Genomic DNA, 15,562 nt, shown 5'->3' on the forward strand with positions numbered 1-15,562 from the left:
GCCCCCCCCCCCCTCGCCTCCCTTCCCCAGGCTGGGTACAGAGGCGTTGGTGCTCCACGCACCTCCTGCTCAGCCACCAGCACCAGGGTGGAGGAGGCAGCACGGCCCCATGGCAGCCCGGCCACCTGCCCTGTGCCTGCTGCTCATGGTGGGGATGTGGGGTGAGTGCTTCTCCTGGGGGACACCGCCCATGGTGGGGGGCACAGGGTGACGCTGTCCCTTCTCTTTCAGCCAGCTGCAGGCACAGAGGAGTGGCCCTGGGTCTGGCAGGTGAGTGCACTTTGGGGCTCCAGCTTTGGGGTTGTGCGACCCACTTGGTCCCACGGTGGCACGGGATGCCCAGTGCTGGGCAGGGGGTGCAGAGTGCCGATGCTCGCTGTTCCAGCAGAGCCTGCCTTGCGTCTCTCCGGTGGTGGCTGCCGCTGCGCTGGGCTGCTGGAGGTGCACGTGTGGAGCAGATGGAGCCCTGTGTGTTGGGATGGTGTGAGCCAGGACGGCGTGTGCCGGCGGCTGGGCTGTGGCCCTCCAACCAAGCTGAGCTTCGTGCCACCCGACCTTGAGGAGCTGCAGGCATGGGCTATGCAGTGTGAGGGGACAGAGAGGTGCCGTTGGGTGCCCGCCAACTGCAGCCAGCACGCCACCATCGCCTGCAGTGGTAAGCATGCCCCCCCCCACCCCTAAGGTGGCCTGTGCCCTCACTGCCCCCACTTGCTGCCTCCCTTCTTATTTCAGAGCCAGAGCCCACCAGCACTGAGCCTCCGCCTGTGCCTCCCACCACCAGCCCTGAGCCCACCGGTGAGAGCCCCCTGCCCACGACCACCCCGGGGATGCTCAGCTGGGTGGCAGGATGGGATACGCACAGCAAGGACTTCGCTCCCCACCAGTGCAAACACGGGGGGCTTCGGGGCCGGGGTCCCTGTGTGTGACGGCTGCGCTGCCCCTGTTCCCTCACCAGGTGCCCCATGGCTGCGTCTGGTGGATGGCAACTTCAGCTGCTCAGGCTTTGTGGAGCTGCACCTGCGAGGGAGATGGGGGGCCGTGGCACTTGGCCCAGACACTTCCCTGGAGCTGCCTACCCGCATCTGCCACGTGCTTGGCTGCAGCAGCCCCGATGGCGTCCCCATTGGAGGTCTCATTAGCGGCCGAATGGGTGGCCCCATATCTCTGCCACCGCAGAGCCACCTGCCTGTGCGCTGGGAGGCAGTGGTGCCGTGCACCAGCCCCGAGCTGCTTAACTGCTTCAACTGGACCGGCCGTGGGCAAAGAAAAGAGCCCACCTTCCTCATCTGCCCAGGTGAGCATGTGATGGGGGCAAAGGATGGGTGGCAGCGGTGCCCCTTGCACAAAGACAAAACTGCACGCACTCGGTTACTGGAAGCTGTACCCAGCATCTTGCATGTGCCAAGGGATTGCCAAGCCCTCGGGCGAGGAGCGGGCTCTCTCCAAGCCCCTCCATCTGCTCAGGCTTTGAAGATGTCCTATGGGGACTGGGGGCTTAACGGGAGGACGCGTGGCTGTCGGCTTCGGTTTCACGGCTGTGCTTGCCGCGGGGATGCGATTATCTGTGCCATCGTGCCACCAGCCCTCTCCCTGCAGGTTCCCAGCCACGTGCCAGGCGCAGGCTGGCAGGCGGCCCCACGCCATGCGAGGGGCACATCGAGGTGTTCCAGAGGGGCCTCTGGCACGTGCTGTGTGATGAGCAGGAGCGCCGTGCTGAGCGAGGCCGCCAGCTCTGCAGGGAGCTGCGCTGCGGGGACCTCTCCTCCAGTGCTGAGCTGCGGGACCCCCACGCTGGGGGGGTCATCTGCAGGGAGCGTCACCTCCACCTCTGCCCCGAGAGCCTTGAGGGGGTCCGTGCCTGCTCTCGCACCCGTGTGGTCTGTAAGCAGCCGTGCGCCCACCCCTCGCGGTGCCACACGCTGCGGGTGCCGCCTGCATGGTGACACCCATCCTCTCCCAGGCCAGGACTCGAAGCCGCCTCCCGCTGGCACCGCACCTGGCACGGTGGCCAGCATCTGCCTGGCCCTGCTCCTGCTGGGAGTCCTGCTGCTCGTCTGTGGCCCCCCTGCCTACAGAAGGCTGATGAAGAGGAGTAGGTGGCCACGTCCCCAGCCTGTCCCCGCTACCCCTCTCAGCACCTCATCCCCATCTCCCTGAAGTTTCTAGGCTGACGCATGCGCTGCTTCTCCCCACGTGGCTTCCCCTGGGCCCCACGCTGATGCCATCACTCCATCCCCACTGTCCCCATGCCGACCGCACGAGGCGGGGGATTACCGGGGGGGGGGGGGGTTAACTGGGCGTGGCAGATGGGGCCGGCAGTGGGCTCCTGGGGGGACACAGCCTGAGCACACCCCCTCTCTCCATCCTTTCCTCACAGTCTCCAAGAAGAAGCAGCGGCAGTGGATCGGCCCCACGGGGCTGCACCAGAGCGGTGAGCGGGGTTTCGTTGCGGGGTCTAAGCGGCTCTTCTTGCCACCACATCGAGCCAGCAGTGCAGTGCTGGCCTGGTGGCACTGAGCATCCTCCCCAAGCCACCCTGCCTTGCAGTCTCCTTCCACCGAAACAGCACCATCACCCCGAGGGCAAGAGCGGAGGAGCAGAGGGCGCGGGGGGGGGACAACGACTACACTCAGCCCCCCCAGAAGAGCCTGTCGACGTACCCAGGTGAGGACGCTGGGGATGTCCACTCCCTTCCCATGGGGAGGGATGGACACGGGGTTCTGCCGTGCGCTGGCACTGGGTAAGGAGCAGCGTGTGGCTCAATCCACAGCCCTGGAAGGCACGGCACGAGCTTCCAGCGCCCTGGACAACTCCTCTGACAGTGACTACGACCTGCACGCTGCCCGCAGGCTGTGAGCCGCAGAGGTAGGGCCGCCCCACGGACGGGATCAGTTAAACTCACTTGCCCAGAGCTGGTGGAGTAGAAGGATGAATGCCCACGCGTCCCCAACCCCACGGTGCTGGAGCCCGCCCGGCTCACCTGGGGACCTCTCTGCTGGAGCCCGGCCCACTCGCACCCTTTGCTGCACCCATCTCTGACCCCACAGTGGCTTTGGGGTGCTGCTGCACCCCCGCCACTGAGCAACCCTGTGCTTCTTCCTGCTCATCCTCTCACTTCTGGGCCTCCCTCCCGCCTGGGAAAGTGCAAGGCGGGGGCTTTCTGAGCTCTGCACGCATCTGAAAGTTTGCACCGTGGGGCCAAGGGCTGCTGCAACGTGACCACGCACCCCAGGGCTTTGAGACACGAACTGGGCTGCGCGTGCGCAGGGCAGCTCAAGGTTTGTGCAAAAGGCAAAGCACGGATGGGTGGCACAGGAAGAATGGAAACATCGAGAACCAACCCATTTAATTGGTAATAAAACCGTTACTTCTGGCAACGATGCTTCGTTCTCTACCTTCTGCTACCACCAGTGCTGCTGCTCCTCGGATCGCCAGCACAGGGGTCGAGCAAGAAATGGAGCAGAGAGGCAGCAAAGACCCCCATGGGGGAGAACAGGAGCCAGAGAGCAGGAAGGACAAGCTAGAAGGATAGTCCTGTGAGAAGGTGAACGGTTGCATTGACAAAATAGAGAGGAAGCCGGCACGGGGCTGCCGGGATGGCACGGGAAGATCAATAGGGCACTACCATTTTTGAAAGCAACCACCACTGGGACTCCACATATGATTCATCGAGTTTTATTACTGTAATTAACCACGACGTGGGACTGCTTCCATTAACCCCCCCCAAAGCATTCCTCTTGCTCTAGTCCATTAGTAATCTCCCCTTATAAATAACTTAAGAAGCGGGATTGGTAGGAAAAAGTGCTGAGCAATGCAAACGCCATTTCCACTAGCAGCCCTGGCTCCCCATCACCTAGTGTTTCCTGAGAAGGGGAATCCCAAATCCACCCCTGGGCACCCCAGCTGAGTGTGTGGTACTGAGCTCTCCTTGCAAGCCCGGCACACTGAGCACCCTCGTGGTGCTCAGAGCCTTCGTGCCCTCAAGTCAGAGCTTGTGTGGGATGGGGAGGCTCCTGGGCAGCACGGGGAAGGGTTTTGCCACCTTCTAGGGGCAGCACTGGGACGTGCTTCTGCTTGGAGCATGCTGGCAGCTTCTTCCTGCTACAACACGCCTGAGAGCCCAGCAGTTTCCACTCCTGCTTCAGGAGGGCCCCATGCAGGCAGCAAACATTCTGTGGCTGAAATACTGTGACCCCACCGCGCCTCTGGAACGCATGGGAAGAAGCTGGGAATTCCTAAGCTACGTGTTATAAAAGAACAGGAGGTCCCAGAGGACTGCTCGCTCACACACACAGGGGTCAGGCTCCCAGCAGGGCCCTATCAGTGCACACCCCACGGACGCAGCTGGCTGCCTGGGTGTTGTAGCAGAGCCTGGACTAACCTGTTGGGAAGCAGCTGCTTCAGCCCACCAGCAACCACAACAATCCTAAAGAGGTGTGGCAGCTACTGCACCTCTCATCCTATGCAACGCCCTGGCGTGGATGGAGGGGCCGAAGAGCCACGCTCTGGGCTCACTCCTCTTCCTCGGTCCACAAAGAGGGAGGAGTGGCAAAGGACGCTGTCTGGTTTAGTTGCCAGGCCAAGCAGGGCGTGGGGGGTTCCCAGGTGGGGGGTGGTACCCATAAGGTGGCCCTGGTGGATAGGGAGGCTGAGGGGGGATTGGGAAACTGGGGAGGGGAGGCTGTGTGGGGTAGGGACACTGTGGCCGCCCGGCCCCCGGGGGTGCGTAGGATGGGTAGCCAGGTCTGGGTGCTGGAGTGGAGGGAAAGGAGGGGGCATGTGGTGGGCCCCGGGATGGGGACCAGTAGCCTGGCGCAGAGGTGGGGCCCGGGGGAGGCTTGGGGTAGCCTGGTGCAGAGTCAGCAGCCTGCAAGGGCGGGTACGTGGCACCCGGAGGAGGCTGGTAGGGAAAGGCAGGCTGGGTGCTGGGCTGAGAGGCAGCAACGTGTCCCGTGGTGAGCGGGGCGCCGGCAAACGGAGCGGGAGGGAGAGCTCCGTGCGCTGTGGGGCCGAGCGGCATGGCCGGGGCCGGGCTGTAGGGCAGGGGCAAGGCAGGAGCTCCTGATGGGACAGGCAGAGGCTGCGGTGGCTCCACGGGTGCACAAGGAGGCTGCTGCTGCTGCTGTGAGTCCCTGGCAGGCTCCTGTGGCGCTCGTGACTTCCGCAGCACCTCCTGAAGCTTTTCCACCCTGACCCGGCGCAAGTGGGACAGCTTCCTCATCACTGAGAACTGCTCAAGAAAGGACTCCAGGGCTACCTCACCCTCCAGGAACTTCTCAGCCATTTTCTGGAAGAGAAGACAGTACAACATCAGCCTCCCCAAATCCACTTGGGGGTTGATGTCTCCCTCAGAGGACCACCACGCCGCATACAAAGAAAGAAAGAACAATCCAATCTCTTTTGGAGCAACCATGTCAAAATAAAAAAAGATAATCCTTGATTTAAGGGATTAGGTTTGGGAGAGTAACTGAGAACTAATCGCTTGAACTGCTGATTTAAACCTTAAGCTCACCTCAGACTCCTCTTCAATCTTTTGGCTTTCCACCTGCAGGAGATCCAGCAACATCTGAGGATGCATTGCAGCTGAAAATTTCTCTGGGGAAACAAGCAGCAGAGAAATCAACACAGAACAGGGCAAAAACGTTAGCACACTGAGCTTGTCACCTATCCCACAGCTTTGCACTGTGACATAAGGAAAACCTAAAGCAGAAGGAGCTGTCTTCCTCACTATCACATTTCTGCGCCCCGTGTGCTTTTCCAGGAGTGCCCTCCTGACTTGGAAAAAGGAAATCTGAAGAGGATTAACCACTGCCAAACCTGACTGGTACTTAAAGAAAGCTTATAAACATGAGAGATCTTACACACGAGCAAAGATTGACAGGAGAAAAGGAGAAGGGTTGAAAACTAAAAATTCAGATTAGATGTGAGGATGAAATTTCTCACTCGGAGGTCACTGAGGCCCTGGCACAGGCTGCTCAAGGAAGCTGTGTGTGCCCATCCCTGGAGGTGCCCAAGGCCAGGCTGGATGGGGCCCTGGGCAGCTCAATTTGGTGGGGGACAACCAGCCTATATGGCAGGAACTGGGGGAGCTTTAAGATCCCTTCCAACACAACCATTGCATGGTTCTGCAGTTAAAGGAAAGGCAGTGAGGTCGGGGTCACTCACCCAGTTTTGCCTTCTGCTCCTTATAGTGTTCAGCAAGCTTTTGCAGCTCCTCATACTTGCTGGAGAGCTCGGAGCGTCCTGTCTCCAGTGGGACCTGGAACTTCAGGTTCTGCTCAGCGAGGCTGCGGTTGGCAGCGAGCGCCATCTCCCTCTCCAGCTGCAGCTCCTGCACCTGAGAAGGGCCCAAGGTCAGCACGGTGCCACACGCCCTGCCCCTCACCTGCTTGCCTCACACTGCTGCTGCTTACCTCCCTGGACTCCAGGGCCAAGCGTTCGATCTCTGCAGCATCCTCCTGCAGGGCCTGCAGCTCCTCCACAGTACGGTTCTTCAGGGAGTCCATGCTCACAGCAGCCACGGACTGCTGGAACTGGGAAAGGAATTCAGGCAACCAGTAAGGCTGGAAAAGGCCACGAAGATCACCCAGTCCAAACCCAGCTCCACGCACATGGAGTCCCTCAGGGTCGCATCTCCACGGGCAGCGCGTGTCAGTGCCTCAGCCGCTCCTCCTGAGAAGAAACCTCTCCTCACATTCAACCCGAACCTCCCCACACTCAAACGAAGACGAAAACCCGCTGAAGTCGGGCAACGATCCGACTAAGGATATAGAAACAGCTACGGCGAACCACTCGAAACAGAACTCCGGGAAGCACGGGTAAAACCGGGAGCACAGCAAGAAGGACAACGCCGTTTACCACCACCCCTCCTCCCCCAGACGGCGTTCAGTACTCACACAGCACCCGGAAGGCCCGCTTGCTCGTGCCAGCCGCTTACCGCCAAGCCTCGCCTCCCTTCAGCCCGCTTCCCCGCGGCTCCGTCCCCGCTCGGGGCCGAGCGCGGAGCCCCTCGGCCAACGCGAGGCTGTCCAGGACGGCACGGCCGGACCGCAAACCGCGGCCGGCCCCACTCCGCCCGGCCCCGGGCCGCCGGGCCGCGCCGCGCCGCCACACCGGAAGTCAGCGCGGCCGCTGCGCGGGTGAGGCGCCCCCTGGCGGCGGGAGGTGTGTGGCGCCGCCGCCATCTTGTGGCACGCGGTCCGCGCCGCCCTGAGGGCGCAGGGCGGGGTGCGGGGGGTCCGTGCGGGGAGCTCGGTGGTGTCGTGCGAAGCCCGTCACGCTGGGGCTCAGTTGTCTCAGGTGGCTGAGTGCTGCTGGCTGTAATCCCTACCAGAAGTGGAATAAAGCAGGTCCCTCGTGAACGCCCGCGCTGCAGCCTTCCTTGCACAAAAGCACGCAAAAACGAGCGCTCGTGCTCTGCAGAATGCTGGCCCCCACTTCCCATGGAACCATTGAGTCACAGCATGGTTGGGTTGGAAGGGACCCCAAAGCCTTCCCAGCCCCAGTCCCTTGTTGCGGGCTGATTGCCATTCACCATTTCAGGCTGCCCACCCAGCCCGGCTTCAAGCAAGCACCACCAGGGGTGGGACATCCATGGCTTCCCTCTGCCAGAGTACAGAATTTCCTCCTCATAACTGACCCGAATCTCATCTTTAAAGCTTTAGTTTAAAGCTCTGCGCTGCCGGGCAGGAAGAGTGGAACACAAAGGGGACTGCAGCAAGGTCATGGCAGTATTTCAGAGGTGCTGCCATCCAAGCACATGGCTCCAGAAAGGCACCTCTGGTTCCTCGTGTGCCACGTGAGGCCCTGTTGGCTTCTGTATGACAAACATGAGTCACACGGATCACAGTGGTCCAGTCGGTGCATAGCAGGGATGATAACCTGGGCAGAACCCGATGTCATTGCAAGAAAAGGACGTGATTTTCCAAAGAGAGATCGATATTTTCAAAGGGGATCGATAGTGTGGGGAACACCCTTCAAGGGACGTGGAAAGGCTGGAGAACATCCAGCTCACCATTTGTCAAACTGGAAGGGCTGAGTGCGGCATAAGCAATATTGAGGGAAGACTTGATGAGGGGATTGTTCACAGCTCTTTGGGTACTGAAGTGGGAGGTGGCAATACAAAACTGGAGCAAAGCGACACACAGTCAGTGAGGGGTTAAAAAATCTCATACAGAATTCAGCTCAGCAGCTCTGATTCTGTCAGTTTGTTGTTGTTGATTGTTTTTTCTTTGTTGGTGGTGGTTTTCTTGGCCTCGTTCACTTGTGGTTTTAGCTTAATGTCCCTTTGAGCCTAACACTCACTCAACTTACTCAGCGCCACATCACAGATGTGGTTCACAAGAGAGCTGCGGCCCAGCCAGCTCCCTTCCTGTACCTGCTCTCATGTAACCCAAGGGCTTCACAAACCTTGTGGTTTAGCCACGGGCCGCGGCTGCTGGTGGCCTTGGTCCCTGGCTGGGTCACCCTGGGAAGAGCTGGACTCACCAGCCAGAGGTCATGCCCACTGGGGAGCCAACATCTCTCTTAATTTATTGATATGAATCAAACCTTACTACATAAAGGTCTAGGAACCTGACACCCTGGGAGCATCAAAGCAGGCTCCTGTCCTCTCAGTTTGCCCTTACAGAAGGCTCAGGAAAGAAGGAACAGGGAGAAGAAAACAAGTTTGCTTCCTTAATCTGCTGTTACCAAGATAAGCTATATCTCAGGGAAGTGATTCTTTCAGGCTGACTCTTTTGATCTGGCACGAGTAGAGCTGTAGGAGCGGATGTCTTTTCCTCAACAGAGCAAGGATAGTTCTGCTTAGCACCAGGTCTGTTTGACAGGGCTTTTCCTGAGCTTCGTCAGTAAAGTTCCTCGCTATGTGAAGTGTGAAAGTTCACCTTCAGTCCTATTTAGCCCTTGGGATGAACCATATGATTGTTCAGAGCAACATCAGTGTTGGTTCCCAATCTTGTACAATTCCCATTGAGTCTTTTTGTGCACCTGGCCACCAGGGACGATCAGATGCAACTAATTCCCACCTTGTGTCCATTGCATTCCTGATAAAGCCAACCCAGGGATCGAGACAGAGCTATTTGCCACTCAAATCCAAGTCACCTTCTTGTGTATCCAAAAGTAAGGCATCTCTTACTCTGCTTACCCTTTCTTAGTTGTGTCTTTCCTAGCTTGAATCCAGTAGCTGCCAAAAGGCACACTGAGAGCAGCCACATCTCCCTGACATTGTCCAGCTCTTGGTCAGTCCATGACCGTGAAGTGAGGTCCCCACACTCCATTCCTCCCTCTTCTCCACTGTTCGTTAAAATGACCAGTCCTACCCCTTCACAGCCTGCTTCCCAACCGGGAGGAGATTTGATTATGAAATCATTAGCCCTTGGAAAAAAAACAGATTTCCAAAAACTTCCTTTAGGCCTCTCAGTGGAAAAACCTGCATTTCTTATCAGGCTTGCCAGGCACATGCAGAAGCTTGACGTATGAGCAAACAGGCAGCAGCCCCAGGGCCTCACCCCTCTGTGTTGGCCACCAGGCTGGTCCTGCTCCTTGCCAATGAGTTGTCTTCAGGCTCTGAGTCTTTCTTCGACCTTCACCAGTGGTGCCACCACAGAACCCTTGGGGGACATCATGGGCGCGAGTGTGGCTGTTGATACGTGCAGGCCTGCTTATTTGGGGGAAGGCCCAGCAGCAGCCCTGGAAAAGAGGAAGATCTGCTTTTGTCCAACCTCAGAGCCACTCGGCCTCTGCAGTGGCCTGCCCTTGCTGATCATAGAATCATACGACAATTGGATTGGAAGAGACCCCCGACCCCTGCCGTGGGCTGGTTGCCCTCTCACCAGCCCAAGTTACCCAGGGGCCTGGTGTTGGGTACCCCCAGGAATGGGGCATCCACAGCTTCTCTGGTTATCCTGTGCCAGGGCCTCACTGCCCTTTGGTGACCAAGGCAGCACAGGGGGTGCTCCCATGGGTTCGCCCCCGGTTCATCTTGTATACAGATGCTGTCAGAGAGCCTGTTCCACCTCTACTCACGGCAGAGGGTTGAAACTGGATGTACTTTATGGTCCTATCTAACCCAACCGTTCTGTGATTCTATGATCTAGGGTGTTGAGAAGTGGCCCTTTTACCCAGAGGCACATCTATCAGCACATACACGCAGGAAAAGCTGCTCTCAGAGCTCCTTTTTCCTTCCTTGAGCTGCTCTGGAACTTTGCCTGCTGAAATAGGAGACCATGAAGGTGACCAAGTTACAGAATCCCATAGTTTTGCAACACCAGTTCCAATCACAAGGCTTTCCCCAGTTTGTATTTTAAATGCAGTTAAGAGCATTTGCCCAAAGCTTCCTCTTTTCCCAGTAGGAAGTCTGCCACGTGGGCATGCTGTTCACCCCTACCTGGTGGATATTGGGCGTCTGAGCCCTTCTGCCCTTATCATCACTGGCTAGACCCTACCAGGCTGCTCTCCCTGGTGCAGTTAGCACCCATCTTCCCACCTTGCCTTGCAGGGAGTGGGGCTGAGGCTGGTGCTCGCTGCTGCAGGCTTCCTCTGTTTTCCTCCAGTGCCCTGTGCGCAGGACAAGGTGACCTTTCCAGCTCACGAGTTCAGCACCACAATGCCCAAACTGGAGCTGAGCACCTCTGACGCAACCATATGTGGCTGACCTCTGTGTTGTCCTGGCCAGCAGCATCCCCAGTGGGTCTCAGTTTCATCCTCCACGTCCCCAACGAGCTCCACATCTCCCAGGGCCTCCCCATGGCACTGCAGGACACCGGGATGTGCTTCTCCCCCAGCCTGAGCCTTCCCTAAGCATCCCCTGCCCCAGTGGAGGAGATGGCAAGCCATCGGCTTAACATTCCCCTGGTGTCCTCTGCGGACATTGTGATAACTCCCACCGGGCCGTTTGCCTTTCTTATCGGGGCTGCTGGCCAAACAACCATGGGGCTGTATATAAGGAGCTCAACTGGGGCACCCAAGCACATTCGGCACTTCACCGTTGGCATTGGGAACTTGCCACGAAGAGCCACGATGAAGCTGCTCCTGCTCCTCAGCTTGGTGGCCCTGGCCCAGTGCGCCGTCCACAGGTGAGCGGTGTGGTGGTGGATGTGGGATGGGGCTCGGCAGGGACAGGGGACAGCCTGCAGCCCCCGGCCATGCCCGTGGCACAGGGTGGGTGTCCCCAAAACATCCATGCCCTGTTCTGCATCCCTGCCCTGAGCCTGATGTCCTCCCCACCTCAGGATCCCATTGAAGAAGGGGAAAACCCTGCGGAAGCAGCTGAAGGACCATGGCTTGCTGGAGGATTTCCTGAAGAAGCATCCCTACAACCCGGCCTCCAAATACAACCCAGTCCTCTCCGCCTCCGCCTCCTCTGAGCCCATGGAGAACTACATGGATGTGAGCAGGGGGCTGGCACAACCCGAGGGCTACTTGCCCCTCCCCACCTCTCTCATCACCTTCCTGTCCCCCTAACTTCCTTCCACAGACTTCGTACTACGGCACCATCTCCATCGGCACCCCGCCCCAGGATTTCACCGTCATCTTCGACACTGGCTCCTCCAACCTGTGGGTGCCCTCTGTGTACTGCACCAGCTTGGCCTGCAGTGAGTGTCCCTGTCCCCGAGGGCTGGGAGATGGTGTCCTCTTTTGCCACATTGCCCAAGGGCGGGATGGGATGTGACCATCCCTCTCTCACACCCGCAGGTAACCACAAGCTCTTCAACCCCTCCAAGTCTTCCACCTATGTGGGCACCAATGAAACCATCTACATCGCCTACGGCACAGGCAGCATGAGTGGCATCCTGGGCTATGACACTGTCACCGTAAGGGAGCAGGGCTCTAGCTGCTTGTATCGTGTGACCTGGGGACATGGGGACACCACTCGCCCCAACCCAACCCGTCCTGCTCTCCCCATCTCTCCTACCAGGTCTCGAGCATCGCTGTCAAAAATCAGATCTTTGGGCTGTCTGAAACCGAGCCTGGCTCGTTCTTCTACTACTGCCCCTTTGATGGCATCCTGGGCCTGGCCTTCCCCAGCATCTCCTCCTCTGGGGCCACCCCCGTTTTCGACAACATGATGGATCAGGACCTGGTGGCCATGGACCTCTTCTCTGTCTACCTGAGCAAGTAGGTCCCGCACAGGAGGTTCTCTCCTTGGGGGTCCCATGGGGGGCTTCAGCACTATGTCCTCTCGGTGCTCTGGGGATCCTGGTCCGTGGGACCACTGCACCTAATGGTTGCTCCTACAGGAATGGAGAATCAGGCAGCTTTGTCCTCTTTGGCGGCATCGACCCCTCTTACACCACCAACGGCATCTACTGGGTCCCACTCTCCGCCGAAACCTACTGGCAGATCACCATGGACAAGTATTGCTGGGAGTGATGCGATGGGGTGAGGGTGGTGACATCCCATAGCTCACCTCTGGGGGTCCGTGCAGGGTCACCGTCGGCAGGAAGTCCATCGGCTGCTACTTCACCTGCCAGGCCATTGTGGACACGGGCACCTCACTGCTGGCCGTGCCCCAGGGCGCCTACGATCGCATCATCCGTGACCTGGGCGTCAACTCCGACGGCGAGGTGAGGCGGGAGGTCCTGGGGACCCACAGGGCTCAGGATCCTCCCCGAAGGTCCTGCCGTGGGACACGTGGTTCCAGAAGGGCCACTGACCCCATGTCCCCCACAGATCAGCTGCGACGACATCAGCAATCTGCCTGATATCACCTTCCACATCCACGGCTACACCTTCACCCTGTCAGCCAGCGCCTACGTGCTGAAAGTGAGCACCCATGCGGGTGGCAATGGGGACGGGGATGAGGAATGGGATGGAGATGGAGATAGGGATGGACTCTTCCGGGTGTCCTGAGCAGCTGGTGATGGTCTTCATCCTTGCCTTTAGGAGGATGGGTCCTGCAGCCTCGGAATCCAGAGCCTGGGCACCCCCACTGAGTTGGGTGAGCAATGGATCCTCGGCGACGTCTTCATCCGCGAGTACTATGTGATCTTCGACAGGTCCAACAACAAGGTGGGGTTCTCGCCCCTGTCCTGAGCCCCTCCAGCTCCTGGCTGGGCCGGCCCCCCCAATCCTGAGCCCCATTGCCGCTGTTGCTGAGCACAATAAAGCCTTGGAAATGCATCCGTGTGTTGAGTTTCTCTGGGAAGGGTCGGGTCAGGCTGCAGCATCCCCATGGTGCCGGAGGTGTCAGGCTGAGCTCCTCCTGCTGGTGGGGCCCTTTGTTTCCATCCATCATGATGCTTGCCAGCCACAAGTGGCCAGGGCCCGGGGCCAAGCCATTGCCATGCTGGCAGAGCTCACCCGTGCTGTGTTTGTTCCTGGCACATGGCCTGGTGGCACTTGTTGGCAGCACCAGTGCTGAGTCCCTGGCAGCTCCCAGCTGGCTTGTCCCCAGCCTCCAGCAAGCCACATGCATCTCCTGTGCACAGAAAGGACAGCCAGAAGATTGATCCCAGGGACGCAAAGGGTGCTGCTGGTGATGCTGCTTGCACCATGTCCCCTGGCTCTCTGTGGTTCACCCAGCTCTGCAAACCCCCTACACCTCCAAGCAAGGCAGCAGTCGGCCAATAAGTGCCACTAAGTGGGATGTCAGAGCTGGCTTATCGGGGCGCTGGCACGCCTCATCCGGGAGTGCCTCTGCGTGCTGTGATTTAAGAGCAGGCACCCCACAGCACTGCGCTGCGTCCCTGCGCCATGAGCTGGCTGTGGCTGATAGGGCTGGCAGTAGCCAGCCACGCCACGATGACCAGGTAGGGGACACCGGTGGTGGACCCAAGCCCCGTGCTTGTCCCTGTGCTCAGCTGCAGTCTCTCCCGCAGGGTGACACTGCAGCAGAAGAAAACAGCGCAGCGAGTGCTGCAGGGCAGCGGGGTGCTGGGGGAGCTCCTGCTGCAGCAAGCTCCCTCCCCAGCAGCCAAACATCGCCGCACCACCACGGAGCTCTTGGAAAACTACATGGACGTGAGTGTGGGGGGCTTGGCAGGGTCCTCAGTGACTGAAGGACTCTGAGGGGTCCGGGCAGGGGGCAGTGGAGCCCTCCAACGTGCCGTGTGTTGGCAGCTGAGCTACGTGTGCACCATCTCCATCGGCACTCCACCCCAGCAGTTCTCCGTCATCTTTGACACCGGCTCAGCCAATCTGTGGGTGCCCTCGGTGTACTGCTCCAGCCCGGCTTGTGGTGGGTGTCACTGAGCATTGGGACGCTGGGGGGGGGGGGTCTGCACCCCTCCTGCCCTGCTCAGCTCTCCCCCCACTGCAGCCACCCACCGACGCTTCGACCCAGCGCGCTCCTCCACCTACCACGGCACCACCACCAGCGTGGCCACCTGGTATGGCACTGGCAGCATGGTCGGCGTGCTGGGCTACGACACCGTCACGGTGAGCACCTTGGGGGGCACAGAGCTGGTGGGGGGCGTTTGGTGCACTCCAAGCCTTCCCACTCTCCCCATCAGGTTGGGAGCATCCAGGTACCGAACCAGATGGTTGGGCTGAGCCAGTGGGAGCCCGGCTCCTTCCTCGTCCACGTGCCCTTTGATGGCTTCCTGGGGTTGGCCTTCCCTAACATCGCCTCCTCTCGTGCTACCCCGTTGTTTGACAACATGATGAGCCAAGGCCTGGTGGCTCAGGACCTCTTCTCCATCTACCTCACCCCGTAAGTAACAGCAGCACGTAGGCAAACGTGACCGACGGGGAAAGCTTCATGCCAGGGTGACCCTGGGACATGCACAGCTCCCACCCAGGAGCAGAATTCTGGTCCAGGAGGACTGGAGGGCACTGGCACCCCACGGGGACCCCCCCCTGCTGCCTCCCCCACAGTGATGAACGCAACGGCAGCTTTGTGCTCTTCGGTGGCATCGACGATTCCTACTTCACCGGGAACCTGAGCTGGATCCCCCTGACTGCCCAAACCTACTGGCAAATCAAGGTGGACAGGTAGCACTGGGACATGGCGTGGATGGCGGGGGGGCTTGTCACCAGGAGGACCTGCCTAGGGGACACGCTGCGCCCCCAGAGTCACCATGCACGGCCTCCCCATCGCCTGCGTCCGCGGCTGCCAGGCCATTCTGGACAGTGGCACCTCGATGCTGGCAGGCCCTGGTCTCAGCATCCACCACATCCACCACGAAATGGGAGCCACACGCAGCCCCAACGGTCTGGTGAGTGCACGGGGACAGCAGCAGGGACAGGGCAATGGTGGCTTCCTGCTGGGGCTGAGGCTGGGCTGTCCCCTCCCCGGCAGCACACGGTGGGATGCAGCTCCATCCTTCCCGATGTCGTCTTCGTCATCGCTGGCACGCAGTTCCCGCTGCCACCCCAGGCGTACATCGTCCAGGTGAGCCCTGAGCCCCAGCTCACCATAGCCATGGGCTGCCCACCCCTCAGCACCCATCCCCACCCCCTCCAGATGGAGGATGGCTCCTGCGTGAGTGGCTTCGAAGCCTACGCCCTGCCCACGGCTGCCGATGAGCTCTGGATCCTCGGGAGCATCTTCCTGCGTCGCTACTACAGCGTCTTCGACAGAGCCAACAGCAGGGTGGGGCTGGCCCCCGCTGCCTAGAGC

The 15,562-nt window shown here is 59.7% G+C and overlaps 4 protein-coding genes across 5 annotated transcripts; 3 read left to right on the forward strand and 1 right to left on the reverse strand.

The window, feature by feature from the left end:
- Window positions 1–27: 27 nt before the first annotated feature.
- Window positions 28–3,775, forward strand: CD5 (CD5 molecule). Of its 2 annotated transcripts, none has more exons than XM_065755482.1 (10): window positions 28–161; window positions 232–270; window positions 386–655; window positions 733–795; window positions 956–1,294; window positions 1,597–1,881; window positions 1,961–2,092; window positions 2,378–2,431; window positions 2,548–2,664; window positions 2,771–3,775. In XM_065755482.1, the coding sequence occupies exons 1-10, from the start codon at window positions 110–112 to the stop codon at window positions 2,854–2,856; spliced, it is 1,437 nt and encodes a 478-aa protein (XP_065611554.1). In that variant the 5' UTR covers window positions 28–109; the 3' UTR covers window positions 2,857–3,775. The 2 variants fall into 2 exon arrangements, with proteins under 2 accessions (XP_065611554.1, XP_065611555.1); XM_065755483.1 differs by having other exon boundaries at window positions 389–655.
- Window positions 3,776–3,975: 200 nt separating this feature from the next.
- Window positions 3,976–6,917, reverse strand: VPS37C (VPS37C subunit of ESCRT-I). The gene is made up of 5 exons (XM_065755496.1): window positions 6,897–6,917; window positions 6,414–6,527; window positions 6,166–6,337; window positions 5,513–5,595; window positions 3,976–5,287 (listed from the first exon to the last, which is right to left on the reverse strand). Exons 2-5 carry the CDS (start codon window positions 6,504–6,506, stop codon window positions 4,568–4,570), a joined length of 1,068 nt encoding a protein of 355 aa, XP_065611568.1. The 5' UTR covers window positions 6,507–6,527; window positions 6,897–6,917; the 3' UTR covers window positions 3,976–4,567.
- Window positions 6,918–11,019: 4,102 nt separating this feature from the next.
- LOC136060978 (pepsin A) lies at window positions 11,020–13,074 on the forward strand. Its single transcript, XM_065755782.1, has 9 exons — window positions 11,020–11,075; window positions 11,232–11,388; window positions 11,477–11,594; window positions 11,695–11,813; window positions 11,918–12,117; window positions 12,240–12,356; window positions 12,428–12,566; window positions 12,673–12,765; window positions 12,886–13,074. Exons 1-9 carry the CDS (start codon window positions 11,020–11,022, stop codon window positions 13,033–13,035), a joined length of 1,149 nt encoding a protein of 382 aa, XP_065611854.1. The 3' UTR covers window positions 13,036–13,074.
- A 669-nt stretch (window positions 13,075–13,743) lies between these two features.
- LOC136060830 (pepsin A-like) lies at window positions 13,744–15,559 on the forward strand. The gene is made up of 9 exons (XM_065755629.1): window positions 13,744–13,751; window positions 13,821–13,962; window positions 14,062–14,179; window positions 14,261–14,379; window positions 14,454–14,653; window positions 14,818–14,934; window positions 15,014–15,158; window positions 15,242–15,334; window positions 15,407–15,559. Exons 1-9 carry the CDS (start codon window positions 13,744–13,746, stop codon window positions 15,557–15,559), a joined length of 1,095 nt encoding a protein of 364 aa, XP_065611701.1.
- Window positions 15,560–15,562: the final 3 nt, after the last annotated feature.

Source organism: Cyrtonyx montezumae, unplaced genomic scaffold (genome assembly GCF_038088225.1).
Source record: "Cyrtonyx montezumae isolate F1298 unplaced genomic scaffold, pur_monq_1.0 scaffold_10, whole genome shotgun sequence".
In the NCBI taxonomy this organism is placed as follows: Eukaryota; Metazoa; Chordata; class Aves; order Galliformes; family Odontophoridae; genus Cyrtonyx; species Cyrtonyx montezumae.

Excerpts from the sequence above, each read along its gene's own strand:
- CD5 (XM_065755482.1), top strand. The coding sequence starts at position 110 with ATGGCAGCCCGGCCACCTGCCCTGTGCCTGCTGCTCATGGTGGGGATG. Across the intron at positions 1,882-1,960 it reads CTCTCGCACCCGTGTGGTCT|GCCAGGACTCGAAGCCGCCT; the intron begins GTAAGCAGCCGT and ends ATCCTCTCCCAG. Across the intron at positions 2,093-2,377 it reads CAGAAGGCTGATGAAGAGGA|TCTCCAAGAAGAAGCAGCGG; the intron begins GTAGGTGGCCAC and ends CTTTCCTCACAG.
- VPS37C (XM_065755496.1), bottom strand. The coding sequence starts at position 6,506 with ATGGACTCCCTGAAGAACCGTACTGTGGAGGAGCTGCAGGCCCTGCAG. Across the intron at positions 6,338-6,413 it reads TGGCCCTGGAGTCCAGGGAG|GTGCAGGAGCTGCAGCTGGA; the intron begins GTAAGCAGCAGC and ends GGCCCTTCTCAG. Across the intron at positions 5,288-5,512 it reads AGATTGAAGAGGAGTCTGAG|AAAATGGCTGAGAAGTTCCT; the intron begins GTGAGCTTAAGG and ends CTTCTCTTCCAG.
- LOC136060978 (XM_065755782.1), top strand. The coding sequence starts at position 11,020 with ATGAAGCTGCTCCTGCTCCTCAGCTTGGTGGCCCTGGCCCAGTGCGCC. Across the intron at positions 12,357-12,427 it reads TGGCAGATCACCATGGACAA|GGTCACCGTCGGCAGGAAGT; the intron begins GTATTGCTGGGA and ends GGGTCCGTGCAG. Across the intron at positions 12,766-12,885 it reads CCAGCGCCTACGTGCTGAAA|GAGGATGGGTCCTGCAGCCT; the intron begins GTGAGCACCCAT and ends CCTTGCCTTTAG.
- LOC136060830 (XM_065755629.1), top strand. Across the intron at positions 14,654-14,817 it reads TTCTCCATCTACCTCACCCC|TGATGAACGCAACGGCAGCT; the intron begins GTAAGTAACAGC and ends CCTCCCCCACAG. Across the intron at positions 15,335-15,406 it reads CCCAGGCGTACATCGTCCAG|ATGGAGGATGGCTCCTGCGT; the intron begins GTGAGCCCTGAG and ends CACCCCCTCCAG.